We start from the raw sequence: 23,282 nt of genomic DNA, 5'->3' as shown, positions 1-23,282 counted from the left end.
TCGCTGGGGCCGCTGGAGGGGGTCACTATTATCGCTGGGGCCGCTGGAGGGGGGGCCCTATTATCGCTGGGGTATGTTTACATGTGGCAGAAATGGGCAGGGCTGTTTCAAAATAGACAGCGTGCAGATTTTGACTGCTTTTTCGATGCGGAAATGCTGCAGAATTTTCCACAGAAATTCCAGCTTCAGACATTCTGCAGTATTTCTGCGTCCAAAAAGCAGTCAAAATCTGCACACTGTATTTTGAAGCGGCCCGGTCCTTTTTAGAACGACGGGGGTAAAATAGTATGTCGTGATAAGCCCCGCCCCCTGATGTGTTGGCACTTTGCAGTAAATAAGTGGGTTTTAAGTTGCAGTTTGGGCACTCGGTCTCTAAAAGGTTTGCCATTACTGGCCTAGAATGTCTGGGGCACAACTTGCATCGCACAGCAGATGGACACTCCATCCGTGTGCTGTGTGAGACACCACACATCACATGTCCCATTCTGGTCCAAGTGAAAAATTTGCTCACATGAACAAACCCATTTAAATGAAGGGGTTCATTTTCCGTATGCGTTCTGTCTATCAGATGTGGACAGAACTCAAGCGAGATTATCAGTCATGCGAATACAGCCTTACGGTCACACGCATCTTCATGTATTGGGTGCATCCTCGGCCTACACAGAAATATACACCATGTCCAACCTGCCATACTTTTCTGGTATAATTTACGACGGCTCCTGGTGTTTATACTGTACATAAATCTGTCAGTCCGGGGCGGCCATGGGCTCTCCGACAACCACGCGCAGCTGTTGGGGCAGGCGCAGAAAGAAGAAAAGGTGTAAATTTTTGTGCAAATACACACTAGTGCGGAAATAGGCTACCTTTAGGGCTAATGCCCATGGACGGATTATCGCTGCGGAATTTACGGCCAGACGCCCGCTGCGAATTCCGCAGCAATGTCTGTCCATAGAGATGCTATGATAAAAGACTCTCCCCTGCCCATGAGTGGTAACCGGCTGCGATTTTCCGCTCGCGGGGGTAAAATTGCAGCATGTTCTAATTTGTGCGGAAAATTGCATGGTCGGCTTCCATTGCAGTCAATGGAAGCCGTCTGTCCCGTGATACTTCCGCTGTCAGCACTGCAGAAGTATCGGACGAAATCGCGTCACCAAGCGCGTCATGCACTGAGCATACGCGCAAGCCGAGATGCTCGCGGTGGATCCGGAGGGGTGAATATGGGGTCTCTGGGTCTGATTCCGCTGCGAGATTTTGCAGTCGGAATCCGACCCGGCCGTGGGCATGAGGCCTTAATTACTCCACAAACTGGCTAAAGAGTTTCTTAATGGTGATATATACCTGCGATTCATTTTTAAAAAAAAATCAGACTGTCTGATTTTCGGACAAAAATGGTGCATGTAAATCTGACAGCATAGGAATGGGGTGTCCGTGTGAGGTCTGATGCGAATTGCACCCGAGAATCTCAGGCCAACTTTTAAATCGACTGTGTGTATATAGCCCAGGGGTGTCAAATGCATTGTCACCGAGGGGCAAATCAGCCACCAAAGGACTGACTGTAATTGCAGGACAGCATAGTAATAGGGACCCCCATAGTAGCCCCAGGAGTAACGAAGACCCCCATAGTAGCCCCAGTAGTAATGGAGACCCCCATAGTACGCTGCCTGCATATTAACTTTTTCCACCACACTTCTATCCTGTTCAGCAATTCCATCAACCTGATTGGTTGTTTTCTTTGGTTGGCTGATTCACCGCCCCTTTACTGCCCCCTTTTGAGATGTGCACGAGAAGCACGTGCTGAGTCGTCAGTGGCAGTCACGGAGCGCGATCATTGCATAAACATGACTGCATGCTAGCACACCACCACGCACACTCTACCTCTGCTCTGCTCCTCTCCAGCTTACCGAGCTTTCGATCGCGCTTCAGTGACTCCCCGAGTGAAGGGGCGGTGAATCGGCCAACCCAAACAACCAATCAGGTTGCTGGAATTGCTGAATAGGGCAGAAGTGTGGTGTAAAAAGTTAAAATGCTTGCAACCGGCCTGCGAGCCACATAACATGAGGTGGCCTGTCATATTCTGTCCGCGTGCCTTGTATATGACATTGCTGGTCAAGGGTCCGTGTGCGACACGTTTCAAACATGGGCAAAATCTAGGTGTGTGAAGTACTTATGGCCGTGCTCCCCAACTCCAGGGCGCATATTTGTACTTTACGCTTAGGTTAAGCAGCGCTGCTGATTAGAGCCACCTGATTGGCTCTGCGGCACCACGTGACTACACAGCGTGCACGCGGATTGCCTTCAGCAGCCGTGCACCATGAGAGCTGTGCCCGCGCCTCACGTGACCTGTGACGTCACCGACACTTGAATTTGCCTGCGGATTCCGATCTACAGAGGAAGCTGATGGTTGGAGCCTTTTATACAACTTACAACGTGGGAGAGGAAGATTTGAGCGCTACGTGTGGTGAGTACCCACCTGAGATTTGTGCGCTGTGCGCTACGCTGTGGAGACGCGGTTACCTGAGATTTGTGCTCTATGCGCTACGTGTAGAGACGCGGCCACCTGAGATCTGTGCGCTACGTGTGGAGACGCGGTTACCTGAGATTTGTGCGCTGTGCGCTGCTACGTGTGGAGACGTGGTCACCTGAGATTTGTGCGCTGTGCCTGCTACGTGTGGAGACGCGGTCACCTGAGATTTGTGCTCTATGCGCTGCTACGTGTGGAGACGTGGTCACCTGAGATTTGTGCTCTATGCGCTACGTGTGGAGACGCGGCTACCTGAGATCTGTGCGCTGTGCGCTGCTACGTGTGGAGACGCGGCCACCTGAGATTTGTGCGCTGTGCGCTACGTGTGGAGACGTGGCCACTTGAGATTTGTGCGCTGTGCGCTACGTGTGGAGACGTGGCCACCTGAGATTTGTGCGCTGTGCGCTGCTACGTGTGGAGACGGGGTCACCTGAGATTTGTGCGCTGTGCGTTACGCTGTGCGCTACGTGTGGAGACGCAGTTACCTGAGATTTGTGCGCTACGTGTGGAGACGCGGTCACCTGAGATTTGTGCACTGTGCGCTGCTACGTGTGGAGACGGGGTCACCTGAGATTTGTGCGCTGTGCGCTGCTACGTGTGGAGACGCGGTTACCTGAGATTTGTGCGCTGTGCGCTGCTATGTGTGGAGACGGGGGTCACCTGAGATTTGTGCGCTGTGCGCTACGCTGTGCGCTACGTGTGGTGACGCGGTCACCTGAGATTTGTGCGCTGTGCGCTACGTGTGGAGACGCGGTCACCTGAGATTTGTGCGCTGTGCGCTACGTGTGGGGACGGGGTCACCTGAGATTTGTGCGCTGTGCGCTACGTGTGGAGACGGGGTCACCTGAGATTTGTGCGCTGTGCGCTACGTGTGGAGACGGGGTCACCTGAGATTTGTGCGCTGTGCGCTACGCTGTGGAGACGGGGTCACCTAAGATTTGTGCGCTGTGTGCTACGTGTGGAGACGCGGTCACCTGAGATTTGTGCGCTGTGCGCTACGTGTGGAGACGCGGTCACCTGAGATTTGTGCGCTGTGCGCTACGTGTGGAGACGGGGTTACCTGAGATTTGTGCGCTGTGCGCTACGTGTGGAGACGGGGTTACCTGAGATTTGTGCGCTGTGCGCTACGCTGTGGAGACGGGGTCACCTGAGATTTGTGCGCTGTGCGCTACGTGTGGAGACGCGGTCACCTGAGATTTGTGCGCTGTGCGCTACGTGTGGAGACGCGGTCACCTGAGATTTGTGCGCTGTGCGCTGCTACGTGTGGAGACGCGGTCACCTGAGATTTGTGTGCTGTGCGCTGCTACGTGTGGAGACGCGGTCACCTGAGATTTGTGCGCTGTGCGCTGCTACGTGTGGAGACGCGGTCACCTGAGATTTGTGCGCTGTGCGCTACGTGTGGAGACGGGGTTACCTGAGATTTGTGCGCTGTGCGCTACGTGTGGAGACGGGGTTACCTGAGATTTGTGCGCTGTGCGCTACGCTGTGGAGACGGGGTCACCTGAGATTTGTGCGCTGTGCGCTACGTGTGGAGACGCGGTCACCTGAGATTTGTGCGCTGTGCGCTACGTGTGGAGACGCGGTCACCTGAGATTTGTGCGCTGTGCGCTGCTACGTGTGGAGACGCGGTCACCTGAGATTTGTGTGCTGTGCGCTGCTACGTGTGGAGACGCGGTCACCTGAGATTTGTGCGCTGTGCGCTGCTACGTGTGGAGACGCGGTCACCTGAGATTTGTGCGCTGTGCGCTGCTACGTGTGGAGACGCGGTCACCTGAGATTTGTGCGCTGTGCGCTGCTACGTGTGGAGACGCGGTCACCTGAGATTTGTGCGCTGTGCGCTACGCTGTGCGCTACGTGTGGAGACGCGGTTACCTGAGATTTGTGCGCTGTGCGCTGCTACGTGTGGAGACGCGGTTACCTGAGATTTGTGCGCTGTGCGCTACGTGTGGAGACGCGGCCACCTGAGATTTGTGCGCTGTGCGCTACGTGTGGAGACGCGGTTACCTGAGATTTGTGCGCTGTGCGCTGCTACGTGTGGAGACGCGGTTACCTGAGATTTGTGCGCTGTGCGCTACGTGTGGAGACGGGGTCACCTGAGATTTGTGCGCTACGTGTGGAGACGCGGTCACCTGAGATTTGTGCGCTGTGTGCTACGTGTGGAGACGGGGTCACCTGAGATTTGTGCGCTGTGCGCTACGTGTGGAGACGCGGTCACCTGAGATTTGTGCGCTGTGCGCTACGTGTGGAGACGCGGTCACCTGAGATTTGTGCGCTGTGCGCTGCTACGTGTGGAGACGCGGTCACCTGAGATTTGTGCACTGTGCGCTGCTATGTGTGGAGACGCGGTCACCTGAGATTTGTGCGCTGTGCGCTGCTACGTGTGGAGACACGGTCACCTGAGATTTGTGCGGTGCTACGTGTGGAGGCGCGGTCACCTGAGATTTGTGCGCTGTGCGCTACGCTGTGCGCTACGTGTGGAGACGCGGTTACCTGAGATTTGTGCGCTGCTACGTGTGGAGACGCGGTTACCTGAGATTTGTGCGCTGTGCGCTACGTGTGGAGACGTGGCCACCTGAGATTTGTGCGCTGTGCGCTGCTACGTGTGGAGACGCGGTTACCTGAGATTTGTGCGCTGTGCGCTACGTGTGGAGACGGGGTCACCTGAGATTTGTGCGCTACGTGTGGAGAAGCGGTCACCTGAGATTTGTGCGCTGTGCGCTACGTTTGGAGACGCGGTTACCTGAGATTTGTGCGCTGTGCGCTGCTACGTGTGGAGACGCGGTTACCTGAGATTTGTGCGCTGTGCGCTGCTACGTGTGGAGACGCGGTCACCTGAGATTTGTGCGCTGTGCGCTGCTACGTGTGGAGACGCGGTCACCTGAGATTTGTGCGCTGTGCGCTGCTATGTGTGGAGACGCGGTCACCTGAGATTTGTGTGCTGTGCGCTACGCTGTGGAGACGGGGTCACCTGAGATTTGTGCACTGTGCGCTACGCTGTGCGCTACGTGTGGAGACGCGGTTACCTGAGATTTGTGCGCTGTGCGCTATGTGTGGAGACGCGGCCACCTGAGATTTGTGCGCTGTGCGCTACGCTGTGCGCTACGTGTGGAGACGCGGTTACCTGAGATTTGTGCGCTGTGCGCTGCTACGTGTGGAGACGCGGTTACCTGAGATTTGTGCGCTGTGCGCTGCTACGTGTGGAGACGCGGTTACCTGAGATTTGTGCGCTACGTGTGGAGACGGGGTCACCTGAGATTTGTGCGCTGTGCGCTACATGTGGAGACGCGGTTACCTGAGATTTGTGCGCTGTGCGCTACGTGTGGAGACGCGGTCACCTGAGATTTGTGCGCTGTGCGCTACGTGTGGAGACGCGGTCACCTGAGATTTGTGCGCTGTGCGCTACGTGTGGAGACGCGGCCACCTGAGATTTGTGCAATGTGCGCTACGTGTGGAGACGCGGTTACCTGAGATTTGTGCGCTGTGCGCTACGTGTGGAGACGCGGTTACCTGAGATTTGTGCGCTGTGTGCTACGTGTGGAGATGCGGTTACCTGAGATTTGTGCGCTGTGCGCTACGTGTGGAGACGCGGTTACCTGAGATTTGTGCGCTGTGCGCTACGTGTGGAGACGGGGTCACCTGAGATTTGTGCGCTGTGCGCTACGTGTGGAGACGTGGCCTCCCGAGATTCGTGCGCTACGTGTGGTGAGTACGTCACTTGAGATTTGCGCGACGCCACCTGACGCAACCTGACTTTTTTTTGCAGATTTGTGCGCTACGTGTGGAGACGCGGCCACCCGAGATATGTGCGCTTTTTTGCAAACTTATGTGTGGAGAGGATCCTGACGTTTGGACGCGTTTTGAGAAGAATTTCGCTTCGCTCGGACACAAGCTGACATAACTCGTCGAGGTAAGCTTCGTCTCCACATGTAGCGCACAGCGCACAAATCTCAGGTAACCGCGTCTCCACACGTAGCGCACAAATCTCAGGTGACCGCGTCTCCGCACGTAGCGCACAAATCTCAGGTGACCCCGTCTCCACACGTAGCGCACAAATCTCAGGTGACCCCGTCTCCACACGTAGCGCACAGCGCACAAATCTTAGGTGACCACGTCTCCACACGTAGCGCACAGCGCACAAATCTCAGGTAACCGCGTCTCCACACGTAGCGCACAGCGCACAAATCTCAGGTGGGTACTCACCACACGTAGCGCTCAAATCTTCCTCTCCCACGTTGTAAGTTGTATAAAAGGCTACAACCATCAGCTTCCTCTGTAGATCGGAGTCCGCGGGCAAATTTAAGTGTTGGTGACGTCACAGGTCACGTGAGGCGCGGGCACAACTCTCATGGTGCACGGCTGCTGAAGGCAATCCGCGTGCACGCTGTGTAGTCACGTGGTGCCGAAGAGCCAATCAGGTGGCTCTAATCAGCAGCGCTGCCTAACCTAAGCGTAAAGTACAAATATGCCTCCAGGGCGCCCTCACAGGTCAGGATTTCCTCAGAATTTCACAGGTGATGTAATTACTGACAGTCCTCAGGTGTTCTTACTATGGGATATCCTGCAGAACGGCCTGCTGCGGGTCCCGGGGGCATATTAACACTTTCTGCCGCAGTTATCCGGCGCGGCCGATTCAGCCAATCAGCTGGCTGGAAGCGGCACCACGTGACACAGCGGCGTGCCCGCGCATTGCCGTGCACGATGAGCTGTGCCCGCGCGTCACCGAGCCTTGCATTTGCGCGCGGATTTTGACCACTATTGATCTACGGAGGAAGCAAGCTGATGGTTGGACGCCTTTTCCCCAATTTACAAGATGGGAGAGTAAGATTTGTGCGCTACGTGTGGTGAGTACCCACCTGAGATTTGTGCGCTGTGTGCTACATGTGGAGACGCGGTCACCTTAGATTAATGCGCCGTGCGCTACGTGTGGAGACGCGGTCACCTGAGATTATTGCGCCGTGCGCTACGTGTGGAGACGCGATCACCTGAGATTAATGCGCTGTGCGCTGCTACATGTGGAGACGCGCTCACCTGAGATTAATGCGCCGTGCGCTACGCCGTGGAGACGCGGTCACCTGAGATTATTGCGCCGTGCGCTACGTGTGGAGACGCGGTCACCTGAGATTATTGCGCCGTGCGCTACGTGTGGAGACGCGGTCACCTGAGATTAATGCGCCGTGCGCTACATGTGGAGACGCAGGCACCTGAGATTAATGCGCCGTGCGCTACGTGTGGAGACGCGGTCACCTGAGATTAATGCGCCGTGCGCTACATGTGGAGACGCAGGCACCTGAGATTAATGCGCCGTGCGCTACGTGTGGAGACGCGGTCATCTGAGATTAATGCGCCGTGCGCTACGTGTGGAGACGCGATCACCTGAGATTAATGCGCCGTGCGCTACGTGTGGAGACGCGATCACCTGAGATTAATGCGCCGTGCGCTACGTGTGGAGACGCGATCACCTGAGATTAATGCACCGTGCGCTACGTGTGGAGACGCGGTTACCTGAGATTTGTGCGCCGTGCGCTACGTGTAGAGACGCGATCACCTGAGATTAATGCGCCGTGCGCTACGTGTGGAGACGCGATCACCTGAGATTAATGCGCTGTGCGCTGCTACATGTGGAGACGCGCTCACCTGAGATTAATGCGCCGTGCGCTACGCCGTGGAGACGCGGTCACCTGAGATTATTGCGCCGTGCGCTACGTGTGGAGACGCGGTCACCTGAGATTATTGCGCCGTGCGCTACGTGTGGAGACGCGGTCACCTGAGATTAATGCGCCGTGCGCTACGTGTGGAGACGCGGTCACCTGAGATTAATGCGCCGTGCGCTACGTGTGGAGACGCGGTCACCTGAGATTAATGCGCCGTGCGCTACGTGTGGAGACGTGGTCACCTGAGAATTGTGCGCCGTGCGCTACGTGTGGAGACGCGATCACCTGAGATTAATGCGCCGTGCGCTACGTGTGGAGACGCGATCACCAGAGATTTGTGCGCCGTGCGCTACATGTGGAGACGCGGTCACCTGAGATTAATGCGCCGTGCGCTACATGTGGAGACGCGGTCACCTGAGATTAATGCGCCGTGCGCTACGTGTTGAGACGCGATCACCTGAGATTAATGTGCCGTGCGCTACGTGTGGAGACGCGATCACCTGACATTAATGCGCCGTGCGCTACGTGTGGTGAGTACCCACCTGAGATTTGCGCGTCGCCACCTGACGCAACCTGTCTTTTTTTGCAGATTTGTGTGCTCGGGTGGAGACGCGCCACCCGAGATTTGTGCGCCTTATTGCAAAATTACGTGTGGAGAGGATCCTGACGTTTGGATGCGTTTCGAGAAGAATTTCGCTTCGCTCGGACACCATCTGACATCACTCAGCGAGGTAAGCTGCTACATCTGCCCAAATTTTCATCGCGTGCATCTGCTCATATGCGCATATTTGCTGGTTTTCGCTTGCCTCTGCTGATATGCACATACTTGGCGCATATTTGCAGGTTTTCGCTTGCATCTGCTGATATGTGCATACTTGGCGCATATTTGCAGGTGTTCGCTTGCATCTGCTGATATGCACATAATTGCAGGTTTTCGCTTGCATCTGCTGATATGCGCATACTTGCCGCATATTTGCAGGTTTTCGCTTGCATTTGCTGATATGCGAATATTTGGCGCATATTTGCAGGTTTTCGCTTGCATCTGCTGATATGCGCATACTTGGCGCATATTTGCAGGTTTTCGCTTGCATCTGCTGATATGCGCATACTTGGCGGTTTTCTCCTGCATCACCTGATATGTGCATATTTGCTGGTTTTTGCTTGCATGTGGTGATATGCTCTCCGTTTTCCACAGGACGACTCGTGTGGAGAGGAACCTGACATTTGGCTGCGTTTTGTACAACGTACGGAACTGGAGATTGGCGTTTTAGGTGCTGATCTCACATTTGCCCCCCACCTTTTGGAGAGGACGACTCTTCTGGAGAGGAATTTCGCTTCGCTAGGACATCACCTGACGTCACTCGGCGAGGTAAGCTGCTGCATCTGCCAAATTTTTCATTGCTTGCATCTGCTTATATGTACATGCATGCCTATATGCGTACATGCATGCATGCGTGCCTGTACGCGTACGTGCGTGCCTGTACGCGTACATGCATGCGTGCCTACGTGCGTGCATGCCCTATGCTTGCATGCCTTATGCGTACATGCATGTATGCTCACCCACTTACTCAGCCACCCCCTCTCTCTCACACACACACACACTTGCTGTGTTAAGTTCGTCTTATTGGCCGAAAAAGACATTACATTAGATTAGATTTGAGTATTTAATTCCTTTTTTTTAGCAAACGTACAGGTTCCATCACAATACTGCACCTAATTTGCACTAACTGAACAAACCTTCGGAGAAACATACCAATTGTCCAAATAAGATATCTTTATCTATTAAAGTAGGAGTGAAGAAAAGCAGGGACAGTGCAATAACTATGAAAACCCACGGAATTAAGCCAATTGCAGGCAGGGTTAATTTTTTTTTTCTTCCTCGTTATAGGTCAGCTGATACGTTTTGGTCAGAATACTGCACTGTGGTAACCGTTTCCGGTGCTCGCAACCACAGAGTTGAATCACCAGAGAGCCAGAAGTTCCCAGATGTTGGCTCCGGAGGATGCTTAAAAGCTGGAAATGGCCCATCACCTGCTATGGAAATACATCATCAGGATCTGATGGAGCAGTACGATGAAGATTGTCAGGTTGCATGTGATGCTGCTCACTGTCCCTCGTTAGTCGGTTCAAAGTTTATACACTAAGCTATTTATCAGGTCAGGATTTCCTCAGAATTTCACAGGTGATGTAATTACTGACAGTCCTCAGGTGTTCTTACTATGGGATATCCTGCAGAACGGCCTGCTGCGGGTCCCGGGGGCATATTAACACTTTCTGCCGCAGTTATCCGGCGCGGCCGATTCAGCCAATCAGCTGGCTGGAAGCGGCACCACGTGACACAGCGGCGTGCCCGCGCATTGCCGTGCACGATGAGCTGTGCCCGCGCGTCACCGAGCCTTGCATTTGCGCGCGGATTTTGACCACTATTGATCTACGGAGGAAGCAAGCTGATGGTTGGACGCCTTTTCCCCAATTTACAAGATGGGAGAGTAAGATTTGTGCGCTACGTGTGGTGAGTACCCACCTGAGATTTGTGCGCTGTGTGCTACATGTGGAGACGCGGTCACCTTAGATTAATGCGCCGTGCGCTACGTGTGGAGACGCGGTCACCTGAGATTATTGCGCCGTGCGCTACGTGTGGAGACGCGATCACCTGAGATTAATGCGCTGTGCGCTGCTACATGTGGAGACGCGCTCACCTGAGATTAATGCGCCGTGCGCTACGCCGTGGAGACGCGGTCACCTGAGATTATTGCGCCGTGCGCTACGTGTGGAGACGCGGTCACCTGAGATTATTGCGCCGTGCGCTACGTGTGGAGACGCGGTCACCTGAGATTAATGCGCCGTGCGCTACATGTGGAGACGCAGGCACCTGAGATTAATGCGCCGTGCGCTACGTGTGGAGACGCGGTCACCTGAGATTAATGCGCCGTGCGCTACATGTGGAGACGCAGGCACCTGAGATTAATGCGCCGTGCGCTACGTGTGGAGACGCGGTCATCTGAGATTAATGCGCCGTGCGCTACGTGTGGAGACGCGATCACCTGAGATTAATGCGCCGTGCGCTACGTGTGGAGACGCGATCACCTGAGATTAATGCGCCGTGCGCTACGTGTGGAGACGCGATCACCTGAGATTAATGCACCGTGCGCTACGTGTGGAGACGCGGTTACCTGAGATTTGTGCGCCGTGCGCTACGTGTAGAGACGCGATCACCTGAGATTAATGCGCCGTGCGCTACGTGTGGAGACGCGATCACCTGAGATTAATGCGCTGTGCGCTGCTACATGTGGAGACGCGCTCACCTGAGATTAATGCGCCGTGCGCTACGCCGTGGAGACGCGGTCACCTGAGATTATTGCGCCGTGCGCTACGTGTGGAGACGCGGTCACCTGAGATTATTGCGCCGTGCGCTACGTGTGGAGACGCGGTCACCTGAGATTAATGCGCCGTGCGCTACGTGTGGAGACGCGGTCACCTGAGATTAATGCGCCGTGCGCTACGTGTGGAGACGCGGTCACCTGAGATTAATGCGCCGTGCGCTACGTGTGGAGACGTGGTCACCTGAGAATTGTGCGCCGTGCGCTACGTGTGGAGACGCGATCACCTGAGATTAATGCGCCGTGCGCTACGTGTGGAGACGCGATCACCAGAGATTTGTGCGCCGTGCGCTACATGTGGAGACGCGGTCACCTGAGATTAATGCGCCGTGCGCTACATGTGGAGACGCGGTCACCTGAGATTAATGCGCCGTGCGCTACGTGTTGAGACGCGATCACCTGAGATTAATGTGCCGTGCGCTACGTGTGGAGACGCGATCACCTGACATTAATGCGCCGTGCGCTACGTGTGGTGAGTACCCACCTGAGATTTGCGCGTCGCCACCTGACGCAACCTGTCTTTTTTTGCAGATTTGTGTGCTCGGGTGGAGACGCGCCACCCGAGATTTGTGCGCCTTATTGCAAAATTACGTGTGGAGAGGATCCTGACGTTTGGATGCGTTTCGAGAAGAATTTCGCTTCGCTCGGACACCATCTGACATCACTCAGCGAGGTAAGCTGCTACATCTGCCCAAATTTTCATCGCGTGCATCTGCTCATATGCGCATATTTGCTGGTTTTCGCTTGCCTCTGCTGATATGCACATACTTGGCGCATATTTGCAGGTTTTCGCTTGCATCTGCTGATATGTGCATACTTGGCGCATATTTGCAGGTGTTCGCTTGCATCTGCTGATATGCACATAATTGCAGGTTTTCGCTTGCATCTGCTGATATGCGCATACTTGCCGCATATTTGCAGGTTTTCGCTTGCATTTGCTGATATGCGAATATTTGGCGCATATTTGCAGGTTTTCGCTTGCATCTGCTGATATGCGCATACTTGGCGCATATTTGCAGGTTTTCGCTTGCATCTGCTGATATGCGCATACTTGGCGGTTTTCTCCTGCATCACCTGATATGTGCATATTTGCTGGTTTTTGCTTGCATGTGGTGATATGCTCTCCGTTTTCCACAGGACGACTCGTGTGGAGAGGAACCTGACATTTGGCTGCGTTTTGTACAACGTACGGAACTGGAGATTGGCGTTTTAGGTGCTGATCTCACATTTGCCCCCCACCTTTTGGAGAGGACGACTCTTCTGGAGAGGAATTTCGCTTCGCTAGGACATCACCTGACGTCACTCGGCGAGGTAAGCTGCTGCATCTGCCAAATTTTTCATTGCTTGCATCTGCTTATATGTACATGCATGCCTATATGCGTACATGCATGCATGCGTGCCTGTACGCGTACGTGCGTGCCTGTACGCGTACATGCATGCGTGCCTACGTGCGTGCATGCCCTATGCTTGCATGCCTTATGCGTACATGCATGTATGCTCACCCACTTACTCAGCCACCCCCTCTCTCTCACACACACACACTTGCTGTGTTAAGTTCGTCTTATTGGCCGAAAAAGACATTACATTAGATTAGATTTGAGTATTTAATTCCTTTTTTTTAGCAAACGTACAGGTTCCATCACAATACTGCACCTAATTTGCACTAACTGAACAAACCTTCGGAGAAACATACCAATTGTCCAAATAAGATATCTTTATCTATTAAAGTAGGAGTGAAGAAAAGCAGGGACAGTGCAATAACTATGAAAACCCACGGAATTAAGCCAATTGCAGGCAGGGTTAATTTTTTTTTTCTTCCTCGTTATAGGTCAGCTGATACGTTTTGGTCAGAATACTGCACTGTGGTAACCGTTTCCGGTGCTCGCAACCACAGAGTTGAATCACCAGAGAGCCAGAAGTTCCCAGATGTTGGCTCCGGAGGATGCTTAAAAGCTGGAAATGGCCCATCACCTGCTATGGAAATACATCATCAGGATCTGATGGAGCAGTACGATGAAGATTGTCAGGTTGCATGTGATGCTGCTCACTGTCCCTCGTTAGTCGGTTCAAAGTTTATACACTAAGCTATTTATCCCCTTAGAGAACAAGCCTGTTTGCGCCTTATGACAGACCGAACATTTGGAACTTTACATGTGTCACTTGACATATCATAAGTCCGTAAAGGTTTTGCATATCCAAGTGACTGACATTTTTTTCTTCCCCTTGTTGTACTTCTGTTAGGTAGTAAAAAAGGACTGTTAAAAGTTGTGTATATTTATTAAAATTGCTACTTTGCACAATTTTGAATTTTCATTTTTTCACATTGTCAAATGTCATATATAAAATAAGTGCAAACATACTGTACAAATCTTTGCTAACATATATATTTCCATCTGTATACTTTATTCTGGATGCACGGTTTAAAACTTTTGTAAATTTATTTTTTCCATTTAGGAGACGTACAAATTTAACTTTACTTTTCAGAATTTTAAGGAACACTTAGTTTTCCTACACCAATCCAAGTTTGCAAAGGCTGCTAGGTGTCATAATTAAGGATGAGCGAGTATACTCGCTAAGGCACTACTCGTTCGAGTAATGTGCTTTAGACGAGTATCTCCCTGCTCGTCCATAAAGATTCGGGGACCGCTGCGGCTGACAGGCGAGTCGCGGGGGAGATAGAGAGAGATCTCCCCTCCGTTCCTCCCCGCTCTCCCCCGCGGCAGCCCCCGAATCTTTAAGGACGAGCAGGGAGATACTCGTTTAAGGCACATTACTCGAACGAGTAGTGCCTTACCGAGTATACTCGCTCATCCTTAGTCATGATGATAGATACCCTTACAAATTACCACATTTTAAAAACTGCACCCCTTAATGTATTCTCTGAGAGGGTCAGGAGTATTTTGACCCCACATTTATTTTTAGGAATTAATGCAATTTAGGAGACCAAATAATATTTAATTTTTAGAAAACATGTCCTTTTAAGACCTTTTCTTTTCTATATTGCACATCAAAAGGAGGATTGAACCTCAGAAATGGATACCCCTGTTTTGTCTCGTGTTCAGAAGTATACACATTGTGGCCCTAATGTTATGTCTGTATGCACAACTGGGCCCAAAAAGAAAGTAGTCAGTGGCTTTCTGAACAGACTGTTACAATCGTGTGAGCAGATAAAGCAGAGGGCCCACACGATCGTGACCAAAGGAGTGGTAGTCTAGTAGTATACACGCACACAGGGAACACAGGAGAGTCACACAGAATCCAGGCAACCAAGCCTGTGCTACAGGGAGGATGACAGTGGCCCTACCTAAGCGGGGACATCAGCCCAGTAAGAGGACGGCCCAGCGATCTTAAGAACTGGGCCGTAGCAGATCCGAGGAGCCACACCACAGAACAGGAGTCATACACATGCCACATAACAGACACCGCCAACTGCATCAGGAGCAGGACAGGGCACACCGCCAACTGCATCAGGAGCAGGACAGGGCACACCGCCAACTGCAACATATAGTGAAAACTAGACAGACTCCACCCAATTCAGATTTTCTAATTTATTGCTAGTGTGGATGTTACACCAAGGTTCATTCCGTGATATAGACAAAAGGCCGCTGTGTTTATGGGTCTTTTCCGTTTACTGCATTGCAGTAAAATATTGCGCAGTTTTTCAGGAACCTCAGTCATAATTATTTTTTAAAAAAAGCGTATTAAAAAAAAGAGAGTCACTGGGAAAAAACAGTTCATAAAAAGAAGGGTTTAAAGATTGCTGAACGACGAGGGTCTCTTCACTGTCTGCCAGCCTTCCCTTTCTCAAGGACGTCAGATCTGCAGGAAATGATGAGAAATCAGCAGGTTAACAGTCACATCCCACCAGTATTACTGATTCCTAGATCCGCTCAACCCACTTACAATGACCACTACTCCCCCAACCAGGTCAGAAAAATTATACATGCATGCATACATGCATGTATACATACATGCATACATGCATGCATACATACATACATGTATGCATGCATTTATACATGCATACATACATGTATACAAGCGAAAACCTGCAAATATGCGCATATCAGCAGATGCAAGCGAAAACTTGCAAATATGCGCCAAGTATGCGCATATCAGCAGATGCAAGCGAAAACCTGCAAATATGCGCCAAATATGCGCATGTCAGCAGATGCAAGCGAAAACCTGCAAATATGCGCCAAATATGCGCATATCAGCAGATGCACGCGATGAAAATTTGGGCAGATGCAGCAGCTTACCTCGCTGAGTGATGTCAGATGGTGTCCGAGCGAAGCGAAATTCTTCTCGAAACGCGTCCAAACGTCAGGATCCTCTCCACACGTAATTTTGCAATAAGGCGCACAAATCTCGGGTGGCGCGTCTCCACCCGAGCGCACAAATCTGCAAAAAAAGACAGGTTGCGTCAGGTGGCGTCGCGCAAATCTCAGGTGGGTACTCACCACACGTAGCGCACGGCGCATTAATGTCAGGTGATCGCGTCTCCACACGTAGCGCACGGCACATTAATCTCAGGTGATCGCGTCTCAACACGTAGCGCACGGCGCATTAATCTCAGGTGACCGCGTCTCCACATGTAGCGCACGGCGCATTAATCTCAGGTGACCGCGTCTCCACATGTAGCGCACGGCGCACAAATCTCTGGTGATCGCGTCTCCACACGTAGCGCACGGCGCATTAATCTCAGGTGATCGCGTCTCCACACGTAGCGCACGGCGCACAATTCTCAGGTGACCACGTCTCCACACGTAGCGCACGGCGCATTAATCTCAGGTGACCGCGTCTCCACACGTAGCGCACGGCGCATTAATCTCAGGTGACCGCGTCTCCACACGTAGCGCACGGCGCATTAATCTCAGGTGACCGCGTTTCCACACGTAGCGCACGGCGCATTAATCTCAGGTGACCGCGTTTCCACACGTAGCGCACGGCGCACTAATCTCAGGTGACCGCATCTCCACACGTAGCGCACGGCGCATTAATCTCAGGTGATCGCGTCTCCACACGTAGCGCACGGCGCATTAATCTCAGGTGACCGCGTCTCCACACGCAGCAGCGCACGGCGCATTAATCTCAGGTGACCGCGTCCCCAGACGTAGCAGCGCACGGCGCATTAATCTCAGGTGACCGCGTCTCCACACGTAGCGCACGGCGCATTAATCTCAGTTGACCGCGTCTCCACACGTAGCATTAATATCAGGTGACCGCGTCTCCACACGTAGCGCACGGCGCATTAATCTCAGGTGACCGCGTCTCCACATGTAGCGCACGGCGTATTAATCTCAGGTGACCGCGTCTCCACATGTAGCGCACGGCGCATTAATCTCAGGTGATCGCGTCTCCACACGTAGCGCACGGCGCACAATTCTCAGGTGACCGCGTCTCCACATGTAGCGCACTAATCTCAGGTGACCGCGTCTCCACACGTAGCGCACGGCGCATTAATCTCAGGTGACCGCGTCTCCACACGTAGCGCACGGCGCATTAATCTCAGGTGACCGCGTCTCCACACGTAGCGCACGGCGCATTAATCTCAGGTGACCGCGTCTCCACACGTAGCGCACGGCGCACTAATCTCAGGTGACCGCGTCTCCACGTAGCGCACGGCGCACTAATCTCACGTGACCGCGTCTCCACACGTAGCGCACGGTGCATTAATCTCAGGTGATCGCGTCTCCACACGTAGCGCACGGCGCATTAATCTCAGGTGATCGCGTCTCCACACGTAGCAGCGCACGGCGCATTAATCTCGGGTGACCGCGTCTCCACACGTAGCAGCGCACGGCGCATTAATCTCAGGTGACCGCGTCTCCACACGTAGCAGCGCACGGCGCATTAATCTCAGGTGACCGCGTCTCCACACGTAGCGCACGGCGCATTAATCTAAGGTGACCGCGTCTCCACATGTAGCACACAGCGCACAAATCTCAGGTGGGTACTCACCACACGTAGCGCACAAATCTTACTCTCCCATCTTGTAAATTGGGGAAAAGGCGTCCAACCATCAGCTTGCTTCCTCCGTAGATCAATAGTGGTCAAAATCCGCGCGCAAATGCAAGGCTCGGTGACGTCACAGCCCACGTGACGCGCAGGCACAGCTCATCGTGCACGGCAATGCGCGGGCACGCCGCTGTGTCACGTGGTGCCGATTCCCGCCAGCTGATTGGCTGAATCGGCCGCGCCGGAGAACTGCGGCAGAAAGTGTTAATATGCGTCCCGGGGGCTGCAGATGGGGGCTCTAGCTACACGTGCTCATATAGGGGGGCCGCAGTGTCCGGGCTCCCGGTACTGTGCCTCCCGCCGGCTCTCCCTGAAGCTTTCCTCACACTAGACTTGTATGTACATGTCTGTATACTGTAAACCCGCACCGCTCTCATCACATCGGCTCCACTGTCATTGCCCAAATGTACTGGCTCAGCGCGCGTGAACCGGTACCTAGTAATCTGCGCTCGCTGATTGGTCAAATCCAGAGGTTTGAAAGGTATCCGCCCACTGATGCCACGACTCAGCCCACTGAGCGTCCGACTCCGCTCAGCCCTCCCGCCAGCGCCAAAACTCAAAAGCTGAAGGAGCGGGAGACCCAGTCATCCGCCGCCATGGCCTCCTCGCCCAAAAGAAGCTGCCCCGACCTGCCGCCGTCACCCGCTACGTCATCCCTGGGCAAGAGCAGCAAGGTGAAGCGGATCTCCATAGAGGGGAATATCGGTAAGAAGAGTGACGGGCGCACCTGCTGTGTGGGCGGGGCGACCCTACTGTCCGGGCTGTGGGGAGACCTCAAGTCCGGTGGGAAGGGGGGTCATTCACACCGAGGGCCGACTGTATAGTGACCCCAGGAGTAGTGGGACCCCCGGATTGGTGGGCTGTAGGCTGCATGTAGTGTAACCTGAGGAAGCCCTTAATTGGCAAACATTATGAACCCGCTCATGCAGCACGTGGGCCCCAATGCTCTTTACTATGTGCAGTGAATGGCGCACATCGGTTTCAGTGCGTTTACATGAGTGTATTTCATTCGCGGAAGAAAAACAAAACAAAAAGATGCTCAGCATGTTTTATCGAATGCCGCACATATTAAACTTAACTGCTCATATTTATAATTTTTTTTGTGCGTGCTAATCTGCACGACGTGTATTTAAAAAAAAAAATGCTATGGCAGTGAAATTGTACTGCGCATGACAATGTATCTCGTGCATGCCGACTTGCAGTGTTTTTTTTTTTCTCCCCCAAATATCTCATGTTGCAATGGCGTGTATTAATGTGCCTGTATGTAATGTAAATGCGTATAGACTGTGGTGATTACGTGTCCATAGAGAACATTCTCTCACGCATATTGCGCGGCAAAATAGAACATGCAGTGCAAATATGAGCAAAACAACGTAAGTCAATGTATTTGCCTGCGTATCACATATGCGGTAAGCTCGTGTGAGCCCGGTCCAAGGCTGTATTCATACGGCTTGTAAGCCTGCGATTCTAGATTGCAAGCTCGATACGTTTTCCCTTAACCACATTGTCTTACGTTTTTCTATGCACTCTTCACGCGTGCAAAAAAATTCCGAGTGCCTCCAGTGGTAAAAATCGCAGCCCACTTGTTTGCGAGTGCGATGCTTTTTTTTTTCTATTGGATATCCCCTAAAAAATTGATTCCTTACAAGGAACCGCCCCAAAGTCACGCAGCGACTTTATTTTTATCTCTCAGCATCAGCGCTGAGCAAATAATAAACGCACTGAAATCAATGTGTTGTAAATACGAAAGAATTCTATCTGTATCACCATCACACGAAACTCGTGTGAAAATTGCCCGTATGAATGCAGCTCTGGGGCTTATTCACACGGGCGAGGATCTTTGCATCGTGGGATGCTGAAAATTTACACTTATGACCTCCATTCCTTTGAATAAACTTGCTCACAGCGCTGCTGCGAGGATAAAAATCACAGCACGTTCTATCTTTTGGCGTTCCCTCAGAACACCTCGCTCATTCTATTTAATGGGAACCTCATGTGGCCCCTGCATGCAATGTAACGATCATCTGGCGTGCGTGAAATGCGTACCTGAGCATCACGATTTCGCAGAAGTGATGTGTTATTGAATGAATTACGCCTCACTTTGGCGTAAAACACTCCTCTCCACAATATTGCACCTGCTCGTGGGACTACAGCCTCAGGGGTGTCACTCGTTTTGTAATTTTTTTTTTGAACTGAAGCTAGGAGTGGATTCAAAAGGAATGCGAAATACAAAGGAAGATCTTCTCCTTCCTGCTGGATCCATTTCTGTCTCGGGCACAAAAAAAACTGCGACGCGACAATTGGATGTGGCACGGCCCCCCTTGGGGTATGTTCGCAAGCAACGCGCACCCCTCCCCCCCCCCCCTCTTCCTTGGACTATGTTCGCATGCAGCGCACCCTGCTCCCTTGGGGTGGGTTCGCATGTTGCTGAAATGCGACGGAATTCCCTGCAGAATATCAGTGCATCGTAGAAGCAGCGTGGATGGGATATCAGAAGACGTCATCCGTCCGCTGCGTAGACTTACCTGCATTGTGGATTGTAAACCCACGGCCTGTCCGTTTTATGCTTCACGTTCTTACGGTGGGTTTTGCCCCTTTTTAAAATGAGGGGGTAAAATGTAGTGCAAAATTTACACCACTTGTTGCATATTTTTCCCTACGCCAAATCTATAGCAACTCTGAAACATCTGAGCAGACCTTAAAGAGGTACCAGAGAGAGGCGGAGCTAGCCAAGCAGGAAGAAAGACGCACATTACTTGCTCTCCGCATCAAGCGACAAAAAAACGGAGCGTCCTGCCCTACCGGCACCCCCGGTAAGCTGCTTACCTGTCCCGTCGTGCGGCCCAGCACAAGAGGAGTAGGAAGACACCTCTCCCGACACGCTCCGTGAGGTCCGTAGACTGAGGCCTACTGCCGCGGCTGCATCCCCGACCTAGATTTCGGGACGCCGCGGGTCAGCGCGAGCCGGAGGAGCGAACGGCGGCAGCCCAAGCACAGGGGGAGCATCCGATCCACCGCCGGAGAGCCCAAAACCACCCCCGACCCCCCCCCTACCAGCCTCAGAAACCGGAGGAGCGGGAGAATACAGCGCGGGCGCTGCGCCCATCCCCCCGGTAAATACTGAATACAACACAGCAGGGGGCCAGGTTTGGAAGGTGAGAAGTAGGAATTGGGGACTGACAGAGACACCCCTGACTGTTCCTGCCCCAGAGACCCCACAAATCTAAAGCCCTGCAGGGCAGAGAGGCCGAGCACCGGGAAGAGAGCCTGCAGCTCAGCTACAATCAGCAGCAACCTCCCAGGAGGAAGGAAACTGCATGAGAGCAAAGACAGACAGAGGCAAGGCAGGGTCTATACAGCACATAAGCAGGTGCAGCCCACCACAGCTCCCCACTGTGACCCACAACAATCCAGCAGAGGGGTCTCAGGATAAAAGGAGAGTCCTGCCAACTATAAAGTGAGGGGAATTCCCCTCTACAAGGAATTCCTCTATAAACCTCTACCGCCATCTACTGGCCACCTACCATATTACAAGCTCCTAACTTTTCTTTACTACAAAAAAAAAACATAGAATATTTAAAGCTAGTAAAGAAGGACCTTAACACCTCTCCATGCCAAATGGAGTAATCAAGACAACACCTACCCATAGGACGCATACTCGGAGACTCTTATGTTACTACACTAGCCTCCGACTGGATGGTGGAAAGTGATACTATCAAGCTGCAACAAATATAACCACAAGAAAAACTAGCTCGCTCTGCCCTGAAAACCCTCTACTATGCCAAAGTACGGGAAATATCCAAAATCAACTCCGCTCCGTCCCATAGCCAAACCAATACCAAAAATGTTCCGCCCATCACAAACCACAGAAATGGAGACCCAAGAGCAAGACCACCCAACCACGTCACAAAGTCTAGACCAGGCCCCAAAAAGCCTACCGCAAAGCAACCCCAAATTTTCAAGTGAAGAAATCAAAGATCTATACGAAAATATACAACAATTATTCAAAAAAGAATTGCTGGAAGCTGTGGTCGAATTCTCCAAACAAACTCAAGAACTCGGACAAAGAGTCGAGGAGATAGAAAATAAAACCGACGAAGTCATAGAAGCATTAGATCAAGATAGAAACCTCATCAAAGAAAACCAAGAGAAAGTAGAACCACTAGAACTTAAATTAGAAGATCAAGAGAACAGATCTAGAAGAGCGAATCTTCGCATAAGAGGCCTGTCGGAACGCTTCACAGCACTAAAAGAAACGGCAATGAATATATTCCAAGCCTTAATACCGCAGGCAAGCCCAGATCTCTTTAGAATGGATCGCATACACAGAGCACTCAACAAACCCCGTAACCCAAACCAACCCCGAGACGTGATCCTAAAATTCCATTACCCAGAAGCGCGTGACATGATCCTCACAGCAGCTAGAAACATATCTCCAATCCCGGGAGCCGAACAAGGAGTGCAATTATATGCAGACCTAGCACCATCTACCCTTGAGCGTCGACGACGATTAAGACCAATCACCTTGGCACTACAAAAGGCTCAAGTAAGATACCGATGGGGCTTCCCATTTATGCTATCCTTCCAAATTGAAGACCAAACTCATATCATTCGCACATTAGAAGAAGGACAAGAAATTCTCCAAGCCGCAAATATATCAATAGAGGACCCCACAACAACCAGACAACAACCTGGCTTCACCCAACGTCCAGAAAGACTTTGGGAAAACAGACGCCGAAGACCCAGCACCAGACCCTCACAAGATCCCGAGGTATAAACACCAGGATCCCACCGCTCTTCAGGAACTGTAATGTATATTTTCCTTCAATTCACACTGAAGAAACTAGATTACTTAGAGACATTGCAAAGTTCCTTTAAAGCGAAGTAAAATTTGCTCAGGTTACTAATGTTTTTCTTTAAGAATAGTAGAGTTTAACAAGTTATTTAGTTGCAATACAAGTGGCCTATAGGCCACAAATAATTCTCTAAAGTATCACTGTTACCACCACGGACACTATGCTGTCCAATTGGAATATGCGATCCAGGATGGTCCACCACAAGGACCCCCATCGCATTCTTACTATTTTGTTGATGTTTAGAACATGTCTAAAAGTTATTAGTCAAGTTGTTTTACCACTTAAAATCTCTCAGGGCTACACTACCGTCACCCAATTTAAATATCTCAAATCTCACAAAGATACTAAAGTCTTCCTTACCAATCCTACCCCCCCCCCCCCAAAAAAAAAAAACAGAACTGAAAAACCATCCAAATACATCAGCAGCCTCACCCAGATAAGCCACCATGTGTAGAGTTCTAAGCCACAATGTACGGGGACTTGACTCCCCAAACAAACGAAGAAAAGCGTTCCTTGATTACGAAAGACACAAACCAGATATCCTATGCATACAAGAGTCTCACTTTTCAACTACATCTAGCCCTAACTTTTTCAACCCAAGATACCAAACCCATCTCCACGCCAGATACACCACTAAAAGCAGAGGAGTTTCTACCTTTATTCGTAACTCCCTCCCCTTTAAAATAAACAACACTACGGCCGATGAACAGGGACGATACCTGATCCTCATGGGTGAACTCTACAATGATAAACTCTGTGTCGTAAATACATACGCACCGAATGAAAACCCAATAGAGTTCTTCCTAACGGTCTGTGATATTCTTCTACCACTGGAGTACACCAGATTAATTTGGTG

The 23,282-nt window shown here is 51.8% G+C and overlaps 1 protein-coding gene and 1 long non-coding RNA gene across 6 annotated transcripts in view; both read left to right on the top strand.

The window, feature by feature from the left end:
- Window positions 1-2,300: 2,300 nt before the first annotated feature.
- Window positions 2,301-13,852, top strand: LOC136573016 (uncharacterized). 5 transcript variants are annotated; one of them, XR_010785846.1, is made up of 7 exons: window positions 2,303-2,458; window positions 8,762-8,903; window positions 9,368-9,541; window positions 10,061-10,684; window positions 12,118-12,225; window positions 12,690-12,863; window positions 13,381-13,852. It is a non-coding gene; the product is annotated as an uncharacterized lncRNA (long non-coding RNA). The 5 variants fall into 5 exon arrangements; XR_010785844.1 differs by having other exon boundaries at window positions 12,084-12,225; XR_010785843.1 differs by adding an exon at window positions 6,285-6,428 and having other exon boundaries at window positions 2,310-2,458; window positions 10,061-12,225.
- A 4,279-nt stretch (window positions 13,853-18,131) lies between these two features.
- DCK (deoxycytidine kinase) overlaps window positions 18,132-23,282 on the top strand; it is a 36,606-nt gene continuing 31,455 nt past the window's right edge. The window contains exon 1 of the mRNA XM_066574110.1: window positions 18,132-18,275. Within this exon, the coding sequence (XP_066430207.1) occupies window positions 18,167-18,275 (109 nt within the window). The 5' untranslated portion in view covers window positions 18,132-18,166. The remainder of the gene's footprint in view (window positions 18,276-23,282) is intronic.

The sequence above is a fragment of the Eleutherodactylus coqui genome, chromosome 7, assembly GCF_035609145.1.
Source record: "Eleutherodactylus coqui strain aEleCoq1 chromosome 7, aEleCoq1.hap1, whole genome shotgun sequence".
NCBI classification, from domain to species: Eukaryota; Metazoa; Chordata; class Amphibia; order Anura; family Eleutherodactylidae; genus Eleutherodactylus; species Eleutherodactylus coqui.
Note: the sequence above shows the minus strand (reverse complement) of the source record. Positions and strands in the feature narration are given on the sequence as shown.